The sequence below is a fragment of the Malania oleifera genome, chromosome 1 (assembly GCF_029873635.1).
Source record: "Malania oleifera isolate guangnan ecotype guangnan chromosome 1, ASM2987363v1, whole genome shotgun sequence".
In the NCBI taxonomy this organism is placed as follows: domain Eukaryota; kingdom Viridiplantae; phylum Streptophyta; class Magnoliopsida; order Santalales; family Ximeniaceae; genus Malania; species Malania oleifera.
The window spans coordinates 58,295,403-58,318,714 of record NC_080417.1 but is presented as its reverse complement, the minus strand read 5'-3'; the positions used below and the strand labels follow the sequence as shown (position 1 = coordinate 58,318,714).

The 23,312-nt window shown below is 38.9% G+C and overlaps 1 protein-coding gene across 4 annotated transcripts in view; it reads left to right on the top strand.

Annotated features, from left to right (window-relative positions):
• Positions 1-23,312, top strand: part of LOC131162243 (rab escort protein 1) — a 40,795-nt gene that overhangs the window by 1,102 nt on the left and 16,381 nt on the right. For all 4 annotated transcript variants that reach the window (XM_058118533.1, XM_058118553.1, XM_058118544.1 and 1 more), the window contains exon 2: positions 377-499. In XM_058118533.1, coding sequence (XP_057974516.1) covers positions 377-499 — 123 coding nt within the window. The remainder of the gene's footprint in view (positions 1-376; positions 500-23,312) is intronic.

The following is a 23,312-nucleotide window of genomic DNA, read 5'->3' as shown; positions in this document are numbered from 1 at the left end:
ACTTAGGATCTATAATCTGAATTCCAAGTTATTTGTGTTCTCACCTTTATTAAGCAAGCAAATGAAATCATTTTATCTTGTTACTTTTCTTCCTTATTGCATTGTCTTTATTTTTACTCTATATCTGATTTGCTGGCTTTCCATTGTGCTGAATAAGCATATCTGTTATCCCTCATTTGACTAACCCTGTGCTGAATTCCTATTGTTACATGCTTACAAATTCATTTAAGATCTTTCAATTTAAATTTACTGAATTATTTTTCTCCATGATATTTTTTCTCCTCAAATGTTTGTGTTTTGTGTTTAATGTTCGGTGGACCTCAATACATGAGGAACTTGCATCACCCTTTTTATTTTTTATTTTTTTGGGTTGCAGAATCATTTTGTATGCAATAGCCATGGCGAATTATGATCAAGATAGTGTTGAGGTTTGCAAAGACATGCTCAATACAAAAGATGGAATAGCTCGATTAGCGCTTTACAGTTCATCAGCTGGCAGGTTAACTCTGTCACTTTTCTGTTGCATATTTAGGATGACGTACCACTAATGCATGTACTACATAATACATGTTCTACTAATACTGATTTTGCTTCTGTGCACATGCTTGCATGCACAAACACGTACATAATGTGAGCTATCATACTCCTGGTGTATATGTACACACACTAGCTGTGGGCACATATACTAGCTGTGGGCATCCCCAGAGTTGCTGTTTCTTAGGAGATAATGAGGAAAGTTTATTTTCTTAAGATAACGGAGGAGTTATGAACAGATTAAATTTATTTTGTCAAATTACTTACCTACCAATTCATGGTTTGTAAATGCTGAGATTAAAAGATAATATCTTGAAAAGTTTTATGGAAAGTTGATTGAAAAAAAATGATTGAAAACCGACTAGGCCTCCCTTAGTTAATAGTAGAGAACTGGAGGTGTGTATTTTTGGTAATGGAGATCTCATTCAAACAAACTGAAATTACAGAGGCTGAACCACAGCAGCTAGGGCAGGAGGTATATTGGCAGCATTCACCTGACCCCCTGTTCCAACCTTCAGGCTTCAAGGCCTGTCTAGCCACAGTGTAGGCAACATAATTAGAATCTCTTTTTTATCTTACTAATTGACACTTAGACAAAGTAGGCCACAGGCTAGAAAAATCAGCTCTATGAAGAAGCACCGCCACTGACCAAGGAGAAACCAAGATTGCAGCATTCAAAGATAAATGGAGTCTGAACAAGCTTTAACCTTGGACATGCCAAAGCAAATAGATCGCTTTAGGGTGGCAGCCAGGTCTGCTAAAGACCTGAATCCTCAAAAGAACCAGTCTGCTGCATAACGACAAGAATGACCTCATGGTTTAAAGACACAAGCTCTTCCCTTTACAACAGAGCTACGTTGCTCAAAAGCCATGTCAGTAAAAACTGTCCACACAGATGAGGGAGGTGGAGATGCCATTTGATTATGTTCAATCAGGGTCTGGAACCTAAAAATCATAATTCAGAATTGAGAACAGTCTCAATATCAGATAACAAAGCCAACCTTGTAGTGAGGATGGACATCAGATCAACAGTTTTTTGTGAACAAGACCACCAAGTTCTGTTCTTTCCATAAAGCCCAAATAACAATCCCTTTTACAAAGGCATCCACGCTCAAAGGCCGTTCACATCTCCAGTCTGGCCAGAAAAATCAGGAGAAGGATAAGTTCCGTCCAAATTTGACGGAGGAGCCAAACCAAACTGGCCTTGCCAGAGAACAGGTTATAAACAGTGTACCAACATCTCTTCGTCATAAGAGCAGAAGGGGCACAGGAGATCCTCTGTATGCCTGTAACATCCCTACACACCAATACCCTATCTTGCAGAATAGCTCCAGCAAAGCATTGCCCAATGAACAGCCTAATCCTCAGTGATACACACACTTTTCATAGAAGCTTCCCCTGACAAGTCAAAGTAGAAACTGTGGAGGAAGCGTTATCCTTCTCCTTGGTTCCACAGAAGTTCCAGAGCTATTTGACAACCTGAATTGACTTTATAATGACCCTGAATTGACATGAAAAGGACCTGCTGGGGGAAGTTTCAAACCAAAGTTCATTCATTGGAAGTTGGAAACCTTCCTAAAGGGATCTTAAAAATAACTTCATTCACATGAAGCTGAATTCATAGTTACCTGTGATGCAGTCTGTTTGAGTCATGGTATGGGTATGGGAATGGGGTACCAGAGGGTAGGTTTAGTTGGTTATTTTGAATCATGGTACTAACGGACCATTTAATCGGGTCTTGTTAATTATTTTCTTATTTAGTTAAAAATTATTATATATTTTGAGGAAAGTAATGTTAAACTAACAATAACAACTGTATTTTTTGAATATTTTTTTGTTTAATGAGAGAAGCAACAACATAGCTACATCACTGCTATCATTAGTCAATTAAATTATATGACTTGTAAAATAACAGTGATCAATTAATCTTTTCTTCTTCAGTACAAATTAATGTACAAACTTTGTGATAATAACAATGAATCCTCAGGCCAACAAAGTTGAATTTAATCAAGCTGTTTATCAATATTAGAGGAAGTGGAGTCCAGCTTTAATTCCATAATATGCAGTTCTCAAACGCAGAAATCCTTTTTGAAAATGGTAAATATCATCTCAGATGGTTGGCATTCATCGCTTTCTTTCATTGGGGTAAATTTCTTCTGTAGTTGCTAAAATTTAACTAACTTCATTGGCATGAATAAACCTTAAAAATTTTCATTGAATTAATTGAACTATTTTAAATTGGTGTCCATGTACAATGTTCCGTCCAATTGCAACATGAGAGTTAATGATGCGAATGCGAAAGGGTTTTTTTGCATGCATGGAAATAGTGGGCCCACTAATCATACTCATGTCCCATTTCTCCCCTTTGTTTTTTTTTTTTTGTTTTGTTTTGTTTTTGTTTTTTTTTTTCAATTTTTAAATTTTTTTCCATGTGCCCTGGTAATGCGCTGTCCCTTGAATGAACCAACTCACCATTGGTTCATCCTTGAATTGTCCCAAATACTCAAATACGAAGCCATAATGCAGAATAGCTCCATCGCCATTCCGGAAAAATCGACTCCCAATGTCTCCAAATGCCACTATCATCTTCTAAGCAATCAATCCTAATCCCCATCATCTAAACCCCACTGAGAGATCCTCATCGTGAAATTTACTATCAAATCTATGAGCCTTAAACTTCAAAAAACACAAAGCTTAACCCTCACTGCAGTGAATTTGACCTCACATTGTAGCAAAATCGACCATCACTGCCATCAAACCTTTGATCAAATCCCTTGCTCCTTACCTTGGTCAAAAGCCTCAACCTCCACTGCAGCCATAACACCAATCGCCACTGGGCATGATTGTTTGATTCAAATCTAAAAGAGAGAATTCGTACATGGAGATCAGGTTGTAGCGAGGGAGGAAGGGAGGACTTGGCCTGGTTGTTTTATTCAAATCTAAGAGAGAGAATTTGTGAAATGGAGATCAGGTTTTAGAGAGGGATGGAGGGGGGGGGGGAGTTTAATAGTTTGTCTCGTTTTGGGATGCCGGAGTGGGCCTTAACTTGGGCCTTGAAGCTACAAATATGAGGACTTTTTCCGGCCTTGCAATCTCTCTTACTCAAAGTCCATACCCAACTCTTTTTCTCCCTTTAAGCTTCATGATGGTCCTTCTGAAGCTGCCAAAAAGTTAGTCCACTTTGAGAAGGCTGTCCCCCTTCAGGATTTTCCCTCACAAGTAGCTGCAACTCAAGAGGAGGTTGTTCTGGAGTAGGAACCCCTTATATCTCAAACTATTGCTGAAATACTAGCCCTTTACCGGCTCCTAGCATTGGCTTTGACACATTGTGTGTCAATCTCAATTTTGAGCATTTGATTGATAGACCTAATTTTGATACTTTGAATGACTTGGACTCGGACATCACCCACTTCAAAAATCAGGTATGTGTTTGGGTTCTTCAGAAATTCAAATCAGCAAGCAAAACTATAGGCGTGTCCTTTGAAGGTTTTGAGGAAAGAGCCTTACAATTGTTTGAGGATATTGAGAGAAAGAGAAGAGAGGAGATAGGAAGCAATCACAAGAAACCATTGGGCAGTATCAGAAAGTTAGATACCAGTAGGGAATTAAAGCGCTTGGTATGCATAGTGAACTTTGGAAAAATAGAATGATGCTCAGAAATGGCATAAGCATGTAGATGTAGTAGTCGGAGTGCTTGTGTTAAATCATGTTAAGGAAAATCATTTCCCTGAAATGTGAGGGGTCCTAATGACAATCCAAAAGGAGTGTAATTAAATCCTTTCTTATGGATTGGAGGGGCAATGTGGTGTGCTTGCAAGAAACTAAGGTGGAGACAATAGAGTAGCTTTTGATCAATGACCTTTGGGGCCAAGATGCTTGTGATTGAATATCCCTTGGGGTAGTAGGCAACTTAGGGGGTATTCTTGTCCCGTGGAAGCCTAGTGTTGTGGAATTGTTGGACCACTCCATCAACCCCTTCTTAATCTCTTGCTTGTTCAAAAGCATGAATGATAACTTTCAGTGGATTTTCATAGGGGTTTACGACCTAGGTGAAGGACCCTCCAGGTCTCTCTTTTTGGAATGGGCTCTTCGACATTAGGAGTAGATGGGATGCTCCTTGGATCATTGGAGGTGATTTCAATATGATTGTTTATTCGCACGAAAGAAGTGGGGGCAACCTTGAGAACAGTGGTATGAGAGAATTCCTTAACTTTATCAGCATCTTCCGCTCATTGTTGGTGATTTCTCTTGGTCCAACTCCAGAGAGCCACCTTCCTTTTCAAGGATTGATTGGTTCCGAATTTTGGTTGAGTTGAAACTTCACTTACCTCATGTGATTCAGAGTTTGCTTCCTAGGCCCATCTCTGATCACTTCCTTGTCACGCTTGATAGTGGGCCTAACCCCCTTTCGCTTCGAGAATATGTAGTTAAAGCATGATGGTGGTAAGGAGTTACTGAAAACTTGGTAGGTTATGGGAAGGGTAGTTTTGTGCTTGTCTCAAAGCTGAAAGGAATAAAAGAAAAGTGACGGATTTGGAACAAAACCACCTTTCGGAATGTCCAAGCGAAGAAGACTGTTATCCTTAATGGCATCAAAGAACTCGATGAGTCGGAGATAATCTAGTGTCTTAATGATGAATAGAGAGCCAAAAGAGCTATGCTTAAGAAGGAATTGAGGGAGGTTGTTAATCTTGAAGAAATATCTTGGAGGTATCTAGAGCGTTATGGCTCTAGGAGGGGGATTGTAATAAAAGTTCTTTCATCGGACAGCGAACACCCATCGAGACGTAATACCTTATCTAGCATTGAAATTAGGGAAATCACTAGAACCAAGGAAGAGGATTTTAGGAAAAGGTATTTGTAATTTTTATAAAGACCTTTACACTAAACCTGAGTCTTAGAGACCTAGAGTCGATTGGGATCAATTTCAGATCTCTTAGTTCAATCATTGTGGGATGGGTTGAGAGACCCTTTGATGAAGTAGAAGTCATCCAAACTATTAAAAATTGCAATGGGGATAAAGTGCCTAGATTGGATGGATTCTCCTTGGCATTCTTTTAGGCTAATTGGAGCCTTCTCAAGCACAACCTAGTAAACGTGTTTGAGGAGTTTCATAAATAAGAAATATTTGTCAGTTGCATCAATACCATCTTTGTCACTTTTGTTTTGAAGAAAGCTGGGGCTGTTAACATCAAGGATTCCCGCCCTATTAGCTTGGTGGGAAGCATTTATAAAATCATTGCTAAAGTCTTTAGCAAAGAGGTTCAAAAAAGCAACACCTGAAGTCATTGGTCAATATCAGCATGCTTTTGTGGCTGGAAGACAGATTATGGGTGTTGCCCTTATTGCTAGTGAGATGGTGGATGTCTATCTAACAGAGGGAAAAGGGGAATAGTGTGCAAATTGGATATGGAGAAGCATTTATCATGTCAATTGGAACTTCCTTCTTTATCCCCTCAGAAAAATGGGCTTGGGGGGTCTTTGGTGTAGTTGGATTGCTTAATGCATCAAAACCCTAAGCTTGTCAGTGCTCATTAATGGCTGCCCTTTTGATTTATTTCGCTCCTTGAGCTGCTCGATTCAAGAAGATCCCTTGTTCTATTTTCTGTTTATTTTGGTTATGGAGGTGCTTAGCCTCATGTTGATGAAAGCTACTGAAGAAGGGATCTTTAGAGGTCTCAAGGTGGGCAGAAATGGAAAGCTTACAGAAGTTTCTCATCTCGTTTTTGTAGATCACAATATAATTTTTTATGAAGTTGACCCCTTTAATATCCTCAACCTCCATTGCATTTTGCTAGGGTTTGAGGTTGTCTCAAATCCTGAAAGTGAACCTTGGCAAAAGCGAGCTCATTTGAATTGGAGAGAACATTTGGGGTGGGGGGGACCTTCCTTGCTAGTCTTTTGGATTGCAACATGGAATTCTTTGCCACTAATTACCTCTGCCTCCCTCTCGAAGCCAAATTCAAAGACAAAGGAGTCTAGGAGCCTATTATTGAGAAGTTTGAAAGGAGATTAGCAAGATGTAAAAGAAATTTCTTATCAAAAGGAGGTAAACACACCCTCATCAGGAGCACTTTGACGAATCTTCTAGTTTATTTCAGGTCCTTCCTTCCCTTGTTGGCTTCAATCACTAGGAGATTGGAGAAAATTCAGAGAAGATTTCTTTGAGGAAGCTTTGGGTAGGAGTTTAAATATCACCTTGTTAGATGGGGAGTGGTTAAACAACCCATTTGTTCGAGAGGTTTGGGGGTTGAAATCCCTTCTTTCTTTCAATAAAACCCTCCTTGGGAAGTGTTATGGAGGTTCGTAAAGGAGAAAGACCACTTTTGGTGGGCTTGAGCATAATGGTTGGACAACACACATTAGAAGGGGACCCTATGGAGTGGGAGTTTGGAAATTCATCAGGAAAGGATGGGATGATTTTTTCTAATTTGTGACATATCATGTGGGAAATGTAGCCAATGTTTACTTCTGGAATGATGTGTGGCTTGAGAATAGTAATCTTAGAGTTGTCTTTCCTTCTATCTACAAATTGGCTTGTGATAAAAATGCCCTTAATAGTCATTATCTCCAAATCACTGATTAGGGATTTTTATGGAATATTCCTTTTACTAGGAATGTGGCAAATTGGGAACTTAATGCACTATCTTATTTTTACAAAATTCTCTAAAATTTCGTTACCAAAACATTCCTGATGAACCAAAATGGGCTTTGGTCAAAAATAGTGTTTTCATTGTTAAATCTTTTTGCAAGAAGCTTTCTACAAGATTTTGGTGGACAATAGCCCCTTCAAAGGTTGCCTTTCATGTTTGGGAGTCTGCTTATGGAAATATTTTAACCCTTGAAAATCTGCAGAAAAATGGGGTTACAATCCCAAATAGGTGTTTTCTTTGTATGATTGATGTAGTATCCGTCAACTAGATTCTTCTTCTTTGTCCCTGGATAAGGAACTTGTGGAATTTTGTTCTATCCCCGATTGGTCAGTAATGTGTTATGGCAAATTCAATTGGTGGGGAGATTGGGCTTGGAAAGGCATCAGAGCCACCAAGGAGAAGCGAAAGACTTTGAACCTCATCCCTATGGCCATCTTTTGGTTTGCTTGGAAAGAAAGAATAAGAGAGCCTTCAGAGATATAACTATTCCATTTCAAACTTGCAAAGACCATTGGATTACTGCTGTTTCCAGTTGGCTTAGTGGACAAATTGTAAATGATCATATTGTAATCCTTGATGTCTATGACACTCCATATAGTGGTTGATGTTTTGTAGCATGGGTTGGCATCCCCTTGATGCCTTGTGTCATGGACATGGAGTTCACAATGGCCAAAAGCAATCACCCTTGCCAAAATCCTCCTAAAGTGTTAAGGAGTCATGCTCATGTGGTGTCAAAACTAGACCAAGTCCAGCTCAGCTGTGCTCATCCTTATCTAATGAAACACTCAAGTGTATAACCTTGTGGTCAAGTCTCACGACATGACTGTACTTAAACCAACTAAGGTCATAACTAAGGAACTCGGACTCAAATGGTAAGGGAAACTAGTACTAAGGGTAACTCTCATCCCTTTACCCAATTGTGTAGCCAATAGCTAAGAACGACATATGCCTAAACCTCCAGCCAGAGAGGCTGCGCGATCCCATTCCCAAGTGGATCGTTCGTGTAGCTCCCAATCCCTCACATAAGCCCAAGACACCCATCGAGGATATCAAGAGCTCGCCCCTAAGCACTTCTTAGGGTTGCTCACTTAGTGCCTATAGGGATATCGTGGGAGGTAGGACACACTTGGGGTTCCTCCAAGAATCATTCCCCTAAGTATTCTCGGTTACATATGAGTAACCACCAGGAATCTAATGATTATGTATATTAGATTTGAGAATTGATAATTAGAATTATCCGAACCAACCACAATGTCATAGAGACATCGAAACCATTCCCATGACAATCGCACAGGCGCACAGTGGCATCAAGGTTTACAGACCATACCTCCCAACTCAATAACCATACATCAAAACCATGTGTTAGGGTTGCAGAACTCTAAGACCCTTACATTTTCCCCCACTTAGTCTATCAACGTCCTTGTTGATAATCACATGCAAACCAAGTTTCAGCAATCCTCATTGAACTCCAACATAGGAGGCTTTCAGCTAGCCGCAAACCAAAGTTCTCCACAGTAGCCAATCTTGTCTTTGATCCCATGATAGACTTGATCCAAAAATGATTCGAAGTCGCTTATGTCACTTAACTCTGAACACAAAGGTCTTCAACCCATAATCCAAATTCAAACTAGAATGCAACTTCCTTTGAACCGCACTCAGATCTAAGAACCAACCCAGGACTTCTCTCGTCCAAGGTCACAACTCACCTGTAAACTAACCGCCGCCCAGCCTACCAAACTGTTCTATAGATTAACACATTCCAAGAATTTACAACCTTGCCTCTCAAGACCAAAACTCTTACCAAAATTTCGAAGAGGATTCGCCACCCAAAGTCATGGAGGCAAACCACTTGCCAAAACCAAGCTCAATCTCAAACCAACTAAAACTCATCCCAATTCAGCTTGCGGAGCAACTAGCCCAAAGTCACATCTGATCAAGGTCCCAATCTGATCCTCTGTACGATACCATCTTCTAACGATCAATATCATCTCAAGGTTCCAAACCCACCTTACCATCCAAGAATAGATCCCATCTCGGAAATTATTCTGACCATAAAAAAACTTGGTACTTAACCAAGTAGACTTCAAAGCTAAAAACCAACAAACCATCTCCAAAGTGAGTCTCCACCTCCCAAGAGTCTTACAAGATCTAACTCCAAAGATGGATCCACACCCTGGAGTCTCTTCAGGAAACAACTGATCCTGAAACCATAAGGTTACCATGTCTAGCAAGCCAGTCCAACTCAAATTTGACAACCCATTCCAAAAGCGAGTCCCCATCCGAGGAGTCTCACGAACACAACTCCAAGGATGAGTCCAATCCAAGCTCAAATTTGTCCGGTCGTTCCAAAGGTGAGTCCCTATCCAAGGAGTCTCACGAACACAACTCCAAGGATGAGTCCACCCCAAGGAAGCTCTCGAAACATGACTGAACTCAGCATCTAGGATTTGCAACCCAATTCCTCTTGAAATAACCAACATGTTCGGAATACCACAATTCTGAAGTTAACCCACCAACACAAATCCAACCGCAGGGTCAACATAAGAACTTCCTTGGGTTTGCAAGTCTCAAAGCTCAAGTCACAACCCATGTGACAATCTTCAATATCAAAACCAATCTTCCATGTTCTTTGACATTCAAATCTCAAAACCCAAATCAACGCTCAATTCACAATCTCTTGTACTTTGACAAAACTAATCTCAACCACAATCCATTGTGGTTACCCAAATAGAAGTTCATCGATTTCCAATCTCTTGTGCTCAGACAACACCAATCTCAACCACAGTCTGTCATGGTTAACATTCTGATATCTCAACCCAAATCCATCTCAACCATAGTCCAACGTGGTTACCATTATGATATTTCTGTTTAAAACCAATCTCGTCTACAGTCCATCATGGTACCATTTTGATATCTTTGCACTTTGGTATGTACTCAATTTTCCAATTGAAAGAAAGCGCTCTTGGCTTGATCTTACACTTTCTTCTGAAGGGAAGCCCTCTAGCTCAGTTGCTGCAGAAACCTGCACAACAACAACAAACGAGAAAGGCCCTCTGGCCACAACGACACATTTGCCCGCTAGAATTATGGATCAAATGCCCTCTGGCAATTCTCATTACAAGGCCCCTTGGCCACAATGGCACATGTGCCCACTGGTAACATAGCTCAAATGCCCTTCGACAATCTTGTCACAATGCCCTCTGGAAATTCATCACAATGCCCTCTAGCATGAGTCATCGATAAGGTAATAAATAAAAACTGAGCAAACACGCTTCCGTCAATTCCACAATAGCGATCTCAACTACATTCATTCCCATCGGAACATATCATTCGAGCAATTGGGTTCCACTGAAGTCTAAAGACCAACAGTTGTGGTTCCCTTCGATTCCATACCCCACTAGGTAAGCATCACCGCTGTGGCCAACATTGTCGCACTCGTGGCTCGAGGACATCTGTCCATGGTACTCACAACTCATTATTCCCCATAGATCAAAGAATGTCACCTTTCTATATGGGTACGAACTTCTCAAGTTCCTTAAAGACATCCTTAGACAAACTCCCTCAACTGTCCACTTCCACTAGATCTAAGAGTAATACCTTTGCTTGTGGAACGAGGACACCACAAAGTCTCAAAAGATAGACCATCTAAGCTCCAATCCAACCATGACTCCTAAAGTGCAGCAACCATATTGGCTCCAATGACAATTATAATAGGATGAATCCCGAAATGTGGCTACAATAATAGCTCCAATGCCAACCCCAATAAGACGAATCCCAAAGTGTGGTTACAATACTCGCCTCAAAAGGTACAACGTATTTTCATCTTTGATTCCATCCATCCCCCTCATCCCTTATCAAGGGTACATGGCACCATCAAGTAACCTGATGTTCACAAGATATTTAGTGAAGGCCAACTTCCTTCCATTCCCAACGAGTTACATGATAGGAGGGGAGCGTGAGATAAGGACCTACTCAAAGATAACTTGCTCCTACCCCCACTCAATGTCACAAACTAAATACCCACAATTGAGTTGATGCCAATAGTTTCCTTCTCATTTTAATTCAAAATATTGAGAGATTTGCTCTGATACTAACTGTCACGAGCGTGCCCTTTACCAAAATTCTCCTAAAGTGTTAAGTAGTCACGCCCGTGTGGTGCCAAGACTACATCAAGTCCATCCTAGCCGTACTTGTCCTTATCCAAGGAAACACTCAAGTGTCTAACCCTGTGGTCAAGTCTCATGGCATGATTGCACTTGAACCAACTAAGGTCTGCACTAAGGAATTTCAACTCAAATGGTAAGGTAAATAACTCACATTCCACTAGTATTGAGTGTAACTCTGCTCTCCTCAATACAACCAGGGTTTTAGATGATACCACCAACTGTGTAGCCGACAGTTAAGAAGGATGCACACCCAAACCTGCAGCCAGAGAGAGAGACCCGCTTGATCCCATATTCCCAAATGGATCGTCCATGGAGCTCCCAAACCCTCACGAAAGCCCAAGACACCACTCAAGGATATCAAGAGCCCGCCCCTGAGCACTTCTCAAGGTTGCTCACTTAGTGTAATAGGGATACCGGAGGGGGGGGGGGGGTACGACGCACACCTGGTGTTTCCCCAAGAATCATTCTCCGAAATATTCTTGGTTACATATGAGTAACTAGCAAGGATCTAATGACTATATATCTTAGATTCGAGAACACCGCAATCAGAACTATTCAAACCAGCCACAACAGCACAAAGACATATTGAAACCATTCCCATGACAACCGCAAAGTTGCATCCAGGTTTATCGGTCATACCTCCTAGTTCAATAAACTTACATCAAAATGATTTGTTAGGGTTGTAGAACTCTGAGGCACTAACACCTTGCTTTATAATTCTCTTTACTGATTAAAAAAAAGTTTAATGGCTCTTTCTTTTTGAATTGTGTCCATTGTTCGAGCACCATTGAAGCTCTCTCTCTCTCTCTCTCTCTCTCTTCGAGTAACAATTTGAACTTCTTAAAGTAGGGAGGGAGGGAGGGAGGGATTACCAATTTGAACTTTCTAAAAGTTTATAGGTTTTAAAGTTTTAATGGCTCTCTCTCTCTTTGAACTGTGTTACCCTTTAAGCTCTCTCTCTCTCTCTCTCTCTCTCTCTCTCTCTTAAATGCTTTGAGTACCAATTTGAACTTTTAAGTTTATGGCTCACTCTCTAAATTGTGTCCATCACTTGAGCACCTTTGAAGCTCTCTCTCTCTCTCTCTCTCAGCTCTAAGGGTGGGAGGGATGGAGGGAGGGGATTTGAGTTCCAATTGAAAACTTTAGTTCTTGCAATGAAACTTTTTTAAAGTTTAATGGCCCTATTGAAATTTAGTTTAGTGATCCTCAATGAAATTTACCCTTTTTCACTTCTAGTAAGTGAAAAAATGAACTTGTTTTGGTAAAATCAAAACGTTTCTCTCTCTCTCTCTCCTTCTCTTTACATTGATTGCAATATATAAATTTGTAGATTATATCATTATTAAATTTATTATTAGATATTTATACTTAATGATATTAATTATTAATACTATAATTTATTTTAAGATTATAAAGAATAAATTATATCATATAAAATATTAATAATAATGGTTATGATATTTATATTAAAATGTATTATATATTTATTTAACGATGTCATAATATTAATGTTATTTGTTAATTTATGTAATATATTATTGTTATATTATATAAAATATTATATCAAATAAATATTAATAAGTATGGTTGTGATATTTAATATTAAAAGATATTATTATATATTTATATTTAATGATATAATAATGTTAATATTGATTTTTAATTTATGTAATAATATATATTATATAATATATTACATCATAATATGTACGCGTGCATGCACGCACACAAAAATATGTATGTTTGTATACGTATTATAGTGGGTAGGGTAATATATATTGTGTTTGCAGGAATTGGAATTTGATTTTTGACTAAGAGGTAGGAATCAGGTTAAAGGGGGAAAATCTCATTCTTGCATGGAATGGGAATCATAATGAGATTACTACAAACCAAACGCTAGGAATTGGAATCAATCATTCTAATTCCAATTCCTAGAGTTGGTTTCTAATTACCAAACCATCTTATTGTTTTCCCATTTTCTCCATCTGACAAACTCATCTCAAGTACGGACATTGGTGTTGAATCAGTAGTGTTAGTAAGGTTTCAGCCATATCATGCCATCCCTTGGTTTGATTTTATCTAGTTGAAGATACCATCAGAGGGTAAAGCCTACACATTTAAAAATGCTGTACTACATTGTCATGGAGATGGACAGTGGCTCGACTAGTGACTACATTGGGTGCCTTCTAATTATTTCAACGATTAGGTTGATGTTAGATGGCATCCACTCTATTTGCAATTAATGTAACCTAATTATTTGAATGTTCAGTGATTAAGATATTGTTTGCGTATAAATTGGGCTATACGGGGCACAATCTTGCTTGAAGATGAGAGTTATCAGTTATTTAAGGAAAAAGAAACATTATAATGGTTTGGCTAAATTTTTATGAGTCAAAAAGAATAGTCTCCTGTAGGACAAAAGGCTAAAGAATTTGATACATTTTAGAAACATGATGCAAAATTTTTATGAAAAATGAATCAATGGGAATGTAAAACTTAATTTCTAATGACATGAATAAGTGAAATGATTTTTATTCATGGAACAGCATAAATGACTTGGTATGAACTAATGTGCAAATAAACCTTCAAAGGGGGCATTTGTTTGCACTTAATAACCTCTAAATAGAGGTTGAGCCCTAATCAGTTCAATATTCAGTGAACCATTAGTGTTGGTTTAATCTCTAAATCGACTCTGAATAAGCTCTTACTGAACTAGCAGCTCCCCACATGCTGATTTGGTCAGCACAATCTTTTATCTCACATTTGGACACATTTACCCCCTATAACACCAAATTTCTCGCAAAATCCTCATCTCCTATCCACGAACAGCCGCATCTCCATGCAGAATCCCACCCACGACTGTCAATTTCCTTTCCTCTCTCCTGCGATAAGCTGCTGACACTGCTTCTTCTTCTTCTTCTCTAGATCCTCTGCAGTTGTCTTTTATGTTCTGTTTTGTTTTTTTGAATATCCTTTGCCTGTTCAGCAACTTGTGCCCTCCTTTCTTCTTTGATTCTGTAGAACAAAGGTATGGCGAGTTTGAGTCCCAATGTTTAAGGTCAGATTATTAGATTCCCCCAAGGAAGTCACCCCACATGCTCCTTCAAAAATTTAAAACAAAAATAAAATATAAAAAAAAAAAAAAAAAAAGAGAGGATGGAAGTCCTATATGATTTCCTTTTCATAAAGTAACAAAAATATCTATTAAAGCATCCCATCATTTTTCTATAACATTTGTATTAAACGAACTTTGAACTAATTTATTTATTTACCATTTTTTCTATAATAAAAAAATGTTTTTGTTTTCTAAAAATTTTGTTTATTTCTAAGAAAGAGCTGTTTTAATAGTTCGAAGGGTTAAAACTGAAAAAGTACATACATTCAAGGGTTAGTTATCGAACGATTAAAATAATTTAGCATTCAGATTCAAATACTAGTTCCAACTATATTCAGAACTCGGTTCACAAATTCAAAATTGCATTTAGCATTCAGTTAAATGCTAAATTTTATCAAATGCCCCTAAGTCATGCATAAATGCAATGAACTAAGGGGGAAAGCCGTAGCTCTAAATGAGTGAGGACCCATAACCAAATGGAATAGAGAAGAATGGTCTGCGACATGCTTTCCAATTTTAGTCGTTAGATGATGAATGAAAGTGAACAAATAAAGGAAACCTATGGAGCCCATGCGACTATAGCGGAGAAGCCTCCAGAGTTTGCCCTTATGATGCATGAAAGTAGCTATGAATGTTGCTTAATCCTAAATCTCACCATGATGCCTTATAAAGGGATGTTGACTCAATGTGAAGTAATGAAAATTTGTCAAGCTTGATACAACACTATAGATGAAGGATGGACAGCTAATGCATGGTGTTGGACACACATACGGCAAAAATATCATGTGAATGCAACCTAAATCTTGAGAAAATGGCATGAATGCAATAAGTTCACCTATAAGAACACTAACCCTAAATTGAAGAAATGGGGAACTACTTGAATGCAATTATATGGATCAAGGGTAAATTGTAGGTAGAAAGTACTAAACAAGAACACTAAAAAGCTATAGAGAAAGGCCCATGATGCCTTAAGGATGAAGAAATCCACATAGCTTCTACCTAAGCCTAAGGGAACAATGATGAACTATGTGCATTTCTGAACTATTTCTATTGCCACCCACGCATGTTAGCATAGTCTCCAATCCTCGCCTATTACATGCTGCTAAAAGGATATATTGAAGGGGCAATAAAAGGGGTAGGGTAGACCTAAAATAATTTGGAATGAGATATTAAGTAAGGATTTAACAGCTTTTAAATTGTAGGAGGAAATTGCCCACAATTGTGTAAATTGGTGCAAAAGGATTCATGTAGCCGACTCTACATAAGACTGAAGCCTTTGTTGTTGTTGTTGTTGTTATTTTTGTAGTTGTTTTTGGATGTTTCGTGGGCCCACATAGAGGCAGCCTAGAACTTTGGCTGCCATGGTTTTAAATCACGGTAGCGGGTAGCGTAATGTAATGGTAACAGGTGTAAAGGGAAGGGGGAGTAGCGGATGTTACATAACGGGAAGCGGGTGTAACTACCTTGAATTTTTTTGAAGCACTCACAACCTTGTGCATATTAGTGTACTTGCATGTTTTAAGCTTTTAGCCCTTCTTAGGAAGAGTTTTAGTGTAAAGCCCGCATGGAAGACAAGTATGAGTCAGGGAATGCAATTTGGTTATCTGTGAGGTTTTGGCTCGCAAAAATTGCAGAAGGCTTGAAGGGTTCTTTGCCTTCTATAGATAATAATTTATTGGAAGAGTTCCAAGTGAAAATGATAACTCTGAAGGTTAGAACTCCTCGAAAAGTAGTCTGGGAAAGCCTCCAGTAGGTTGGTTGAAGATAAATATGGATGGCTCTTGTAGAGGAATTCCGGGTTCTTGTGGTGGTGGTTGTATCATCCGCGACTCATCGGGTAATAATAAGACCGCTTTCTCTGAAAAATTTGAGTCGGGTACTAATAGTGGAGTAGAGTTGCAGGCTCTTACGAGTGGTGTTCGGCTCTGTAAAGAGTTGGGATATCAGAATATTTGTATTGCAAGCAACTCAAAATTGGTGGTGGGATGGCTCACTTCTGGAATATGCTCCTCCTGGTACTTATGAGACTTTTGGGAATTATTAGAGGAGGAGCTACAAGGTCTTCAGTTCTCTATAAAGCACCAATTTAGAGAAGGTTAAGTGACAGATTACTTGGCTCATCAAGGCAAGGGAGGCAACACGAGGAGATATTTTGTACGTGATGTGCTGCCGAGTAAAATGAGAGGTCTCAGTTGTATGGATAAGATGAGTATTCCAAGCCTTCTTCGTTAATTGTCATAATTTGGTTCTCCTTTGTTTTCCTTTAGTTTTTGTTTGTAGGTAATTTATATCATTTTGTAGGTAATTTATTTATGTTTTGTGTTTGTTTGTTTTGATTACATATTGGCTTGTTTAGATTGTTTTAGTTGGATAATGGTATGAGTTTTGATAGGCTTGTATTGGTTTTGTTGCTTGGGATGGTTTTGAAAGTTTATTCGTAAATTCCATGTGTCATATTTGTAATCACGGTATTCCTCCGCCACAAGTGAGGGTTATCAATAAATTTGGGATTTTTGTAAAAAAAAAAAAAAAAAAAAAAAAAAAATGGAGCAATTGAAGGTCATCTTGTTGAACTTGAGGTAATCTACAATTAATTAATGGTTCAAATCTCTACCATCCCTTGTGGAGTTGCCAACTTGTGAACATGTGCAGATATGGGGATCCAATGCCTCGATGGATGACAATAGATTAATTATCTACCAATTTATGAACCCTTAAGTCAAATCCAGGTCACAAAATTACTAGGGTTTGGTCTACCTAATTGATTGGTCTGCCTAATTGAGCTGAAGTAGGAGTACTGTTATGTGGGTGGTATTAGCACCCCTTTCACATGTTCCCTAAATGGTATTGATGTAGGACGGGAAAGGGTGACCTAGTCCTTCGGTTCAACCCTCACAAGCACATACACTCAATATACTTTAAATTAAGAATTTAATTATCCAAACATAAACACAATAAACCAGAGGACATTTCACATGTTTTGTGATTTTTAAAGGGTGTATGATGCTGTTCTGAAATAAGTCCCAATTGGTTATTTCAGAAAGGAAACAAGATGAAATTGCAGTAAAGATGCAATTTTAATATTTCAAGAAATGAGTTGTGTTTAGCACAACAGTATTCCACAATTGTTTTAGACTAGCAAGCAGTAATATTGAAAGTCTAAGGCTACAAATATGCTATACAAGTTTTGGAATTCAGAATTTTAGGCAAATGGTTTATCAAATATGAAAGTGCAGAATTTGAAACCAAGGTTTAGGTAATAGTAGGGGCTGTAAGATATAACAGGGGTTCAAATAAAAAATGAAGTTACCACGAGAATCTTTGGATGCTTGATGTTGTTCAACAAGCAGTGGGATCACACCTGGAGTCCTTGGTACAAGCTTGTGAGATACCAATTGAACGTAGCAATACAAAGGATTGATGGCGGCCGTGTGGTGATATGAAAGTGCTGGCCGTGTGGATGTAACTTTGGTGGTGACTGTGTGGGTGATGGAGGGGAAATCGTGAAAGTGGGATAGGGATGAAGTCACTGGATAGGTAGTGGTCTCTCACCACCTGATCTGTGGGAAGAACGACGTAGCCTTACACTACACAATCATAAGGATTGGACAAAGCTAACAAGCTTCAACAGAGGAATTTCCTTTCAATATTTCAATATTCAAACTCCAACTTTCATGTCTTTGTTCTTACAATGAGAAAGCTATTTATAGGCATAGTTTGGGAGACAAAGCATTAAATACTTCCAACAAGTCTCAACGACTCTTAACAACTCTCAACAACTATTAACAATTCTCAACAACTCTCAACTACTTACTAAGATATGCATATGCAAGCAAACAAGTTGTCTTGTAAGATTACCAATTAAATATAAAACAAAAGTCAAAGGGAGACCCAATTCCGTGTGGGGCCCAATGGAGCCATGTGGGGCCCATATGGGTCTTCTTGCTTTACTACTTCACTTGGATCTTCTCGTACTGAAAGTCTTCAAGTATGATTTTCTATTAATCCCATGGGTTCCTTCAAAATTGTTATGAATAAAGTGGACAACTGGAGGTCGTCCACGTGTCACCATGTCGGCGAATGAAAGGGGTAAGGCCTGCTGATCCCCATCATCTTTGTCGGACCCAGAAGAATTCTTGTCTGAAGAATTAAAAGTGAAGTACTGGGAGTACAATTCCGGGTTAAGACGAAGGAGGTCTTCTTTCAAAATCCAGCTACCCTCAGAAAGTGGTTTACCTCTCCCCTTGACAAAGTTTTTTTGGTATGAATGTGTTTGCATGTGCATGTCTTAGTAAGTTGTTGAGAGTTGTTGGAAGTGTTCAATGCTTTGTCTCCCAGGCTATGCCTATAAATAGCCTTCTCATTGTAAGAACAAAGACATGAAAGTTGAAGTTTGAATATTGAAATATTGAAAGAAAATTCCTTTGTTGAAGCTTGTTAGCTTTGTCCAATCCTTGTGATTGTGTAGTGTGAGACTATGTCGTTCTTCCTTTGCCGACATGGTGACACATAGATGGCCTCCAGATGTGCATTTTAGTTCATAACTGTTTTGAAGGAACACATGAGATTAATGGAAAATCATACTTGAAGACTTTCGGTACGAGAAGATCCAAGTGAAGTATTAAAGCAAGAAGACCCATATGGGCCCCACATGACTCCATTGGGGCTCACACAGAATTGGGCCTCCCTTTGACTTTTGTTTCATATTTAATTTGTAATCTTGCAAGACAACTTGTTTGCTTGCATGTGCATGCCTTAGTAAGTTGTTGAGAGTTGTTGAGAATTGTTGGAAGTGTTTAATGCTTTGTCTCCCAGTCTATACCTATAAATAGCCTTCTCATTGTAAGAACAAAGACATGAAAGTTGAAGTTTGAATATTGAAATATTGAAAGGAAATTCCTTTGTTGAAGCTTGTTAGCTTTGTCCAATCCTTGTGATTGTGTAGTGTGAGGCTATGTCGTTCTTCCTTTGCCGACATGGTGACACATAGATGGCCTCCAGATGTGCATTTTAGTTCATAACTGTTTTGAAGGAACACATGAGATTAATGGAAAATCATACTTGAAGACTTTCGGTACGAGAAGATCCAAGTGAAGTATTAAAGCAAGAAGACCCATATGGGCCCCACATGACTCCATTGGGGCTCACACAGAATTGGGCCTCCCTTTGACTTTTGTTTCATATTTAATTTGTAATCTTGCAAGACAACTTGTTTGCTTGCATGTGCATGCCTTAGTAAGTTGTTGAGAGTTGTTGAGAATTGTTGGAAGTGTTTAATGCTTTGTCTCCCAGTCTATACCTATAAATAGCCTTCTCATTGTAAGAACAAAGACATGAAAGTTGAAGTTTGAATATTGAAATATTGAAAGGAAATTCCTTTGTTGAAGCTTGTTAGCTTTGTCCAATCATTGTGATTGTGTAGTGTGAGGCTACGTCGTTCTCTTCGGAGATCAGGTGGTGAGAGACCACTACCTATCCAGTGACTCCATCCCCATCCCACTTTCATGATTTCCGCACCATCACCCACACGACCACCACCAAAGTTACATCCACATGGCTAGCACTTTCATATCACCACACGGCCACTATCGATCCTTTGTATTGCTGCGTTTAATTGGCATCGCACAAACTTGTACCAAGGACTCCAGGTGTGATCCCACTGCTTGTTGAACAATGTCAAGCATCCATAGATTCTCGTGATAACTTCAGTTTTTGTTAGAACCCCTGTTATATCTTACAGCCTGTGCATTTACTAAAACCTTAGTTTCAAATTCTGCACTTTCATATTTGATAAACTTTTTGCCTGAAATTTTGAATTTCAAAACTTGAATAGCATATTTGAAGCCTTAGACTTTAAATATTATTGCTTGCTAGTCTAAAACAATTGTGGAATACTGTTGTGCTAAACACAGAACTTATTTCTTGAAATATTGAAATTACATCTTTACTGCAATTTCAACTTGTTTCCTTTGCGAAAAAACCAATTAGGACTTATTTCATAACAGCATCATACACCCTTTAAAAATCCCAAAACATGTGAAATGTCCTCTAGTTTATTGTGTTTTTGTTCGGATAATTAAATTCTTAATTTAAAGTGTATTGAGTGTATGTGCTTGTGAGGGTTGAACCGTAGGACGAGGTCACCCTTTCCCGTTCTACATCATCTTGGTATCATAGATTAGGTTAGTTAGGCGAACCCTCAAAATCCACTGCCCCTGGCCGAATTGGTCCTCCTAAAATTCCCTTACTTAGCTGTGAGTCTTTTGCCCTTGTGTTTTATGTTTTGATGGCAACCAGAGCTGGGAACCGCTATCAAGGTCATAGGACTGATATGGGCCGGGATACCCTTTTAGATGACCTTCAAGCCCAAGTTCAAGTCTTAACTCAAGACTTAACCAATGTCCTTGCCATAATTGGGATGCTGGAAGCCAATGTAGTTCTTGACCCACCTCTAGAAAATCTAGGACAACCCCTTGAGGTTGACAAGGAGCTTGCTTCCCACCATTCTAGGGAACCAATTAACCTTCCAAGAGAAAGGACACCACCTCTAGAAAGACCCCCCGTTCATCCCCCACCAAGACCAAATGCTTCCAGAAGATTCCAACGTCATGACCCTTATGTTCCACACTGGAATAACGAGAATTATGATGAAGAGGATCCCAACCAAGGAGACCAGTAGAAGAGAGCATTAGCTGTCATATTTCTAGGTTTAGGATTGGCTTGAAACTTGAACTTAGGAAATAGTTGTTTCCTCATCACATTGACTCCCTTGAGAATGCCTTTAACTTAACAACTGATTATGAGCAGATGAGTAAAGCTCAAATGGGAAGAAAGTTTTTAAACACCTCCAATGACACTTACTAGAGAAAAGCCACATCTTATGAGAGGACTAGACCTACCAACACGGGTCAAGTCACTTCAAGAGGTAGCAATCCCACCATCCAGCAGCCTTTGGACAAAGGAAAGGCTCCCATGAATGGGTCCTCTAAACAAATTTCTGGAAATGATGTGTGCTACAAGTGTCATAAAAAAGGCCACTTTGCTAAGCAATGCTCCACTAGGAACTTAGCAATTGAAAGAGAGGATGAAGAAGAAGATTCGGGAGAGGAACATCCTTATATCCTTGAAGAAGTAGTTAGTGAGGATGAGTTATCCATGGAAGAGGAAGAAAATGCTACTGTAAATGTTATGCGATGTATCATGGTGAACCCTCGAGAACAAGAGGATTGGCGCCGAACTTCTACTTTTCATACTTATGTCTAGTGTTAAAATAAGAGTTGCAAGATGATCATGGATGGTGAAAGCTGCATGAATGTGATCTCAAATTAGCTTCAGAAAAGTTGGGATTGAAAGTTGAAGCCCATCCCAATCCATATAAAGTTGCTTGGGTAAATGCAACAACTATGCTCGTAAGTCATAGGGGTCTAGTCCCTTTTAAGATTGCGGACTATGAAGACGAAATCTGGTGCGACGTCCTTCCCATGGATGTTGCCCACATGTATGATCTTGATGTATCACACAATGGTAGAGCCAACACCTATACTTTTAGGTGCAATGGAAAGAAGGTTGTCTTGAGTCCTCTAGAGCCCGAGAAGGACAAACAAGACAGAGAAAAGAAAAGCTAGAAGAAGAAGAGAGAAAGTTGGAACTTTTTTGCATGTTCTAAGCAAGAAGCAATTTGAGCAAGAGAGTAAGGAGACACAGGTTGTCCATATCGTGGTAACTAAGGAAAATGGCTCCTCTACTCTTGAAAATGAGGCACCACATGAAGCGACACCTATACTTGTTGAATTTGATGATGTAATCTCTAAACCTCCAAACGAATTACCCCCGATGAGAGATATTCAGCATGCTATATCTTGTTCCAGGATCATCTTTACCCAATTTGCCTCACTTAGGATGAATCCTAAAGAACATGAGGAATTTAAGAGGCAAGTTGAAGAGTTGAGAAGTAAGGGATTTATTCATGAAAGCATGAGTCCATGTGGTAACTAAGGAAAATGACTCCTCTACTCTTGAAAATGAGGCACCACATGAAGCAACACCTATACTTGTTGAATTTGATGATGTAATCTCTAAACCTCCAAACGAATTACCCCCGATGAGAGATATTCAGCATGCTATATATCTTGTTCCAAGATCATCTTTACCCATTTTGCCTCACTTAGGATGAATCCTAAAGAACATGAGGAATTTAAGAGGCAAGTTGAAGAGTTGAGAAGTAAGGGATTTATTCAAGAAAGCATGAGTCCATGTGCATGTCCCGTCTTTCTTACTCCAAAAAAAGATGGAACTTGGAGAATGTGCATTGATAGTCGAGCCACCAATAAAATCACAGTCAAATATAGATTTCCCATACCCAAGTTGGATGACATGTTTGATCAAATGGTTGGTTCCAAGATCTTTTCTAAAATTGATCTTAAGAATGGATACCACCATATTAGAATCAGACCTAGAGATGAATGGATGACTGCATTTAAGACTAAAGATGACTTGTACGAATGGTTAGTGATGTCATTTAGTCTTACCAATGCACCAAACACCTTCATGAGAGTGATGACTCAGATTTTGAGACCCTTCATTGGGCATTTCCTTGTTGTCTACTTTGACGACATCTTGTTTTACAGTCGAACAAGGAAAGAGCACCTCAATCACTTAAGAAGCGTGTTTCAAGTTCTAAGAGAATATAAGTTGTATGCAAATTTGAAAAAGTGCACCTTCATGACTTCTCAGATAATCTTTCTAGGATATGTTGTATCTGAGAGCGGAGTTTCTGTTGACCCTAAGAAGGTCAAGATTATCCAAAATTGGCCTACTCCTTGAAATATTCATGAAGCACGAAGT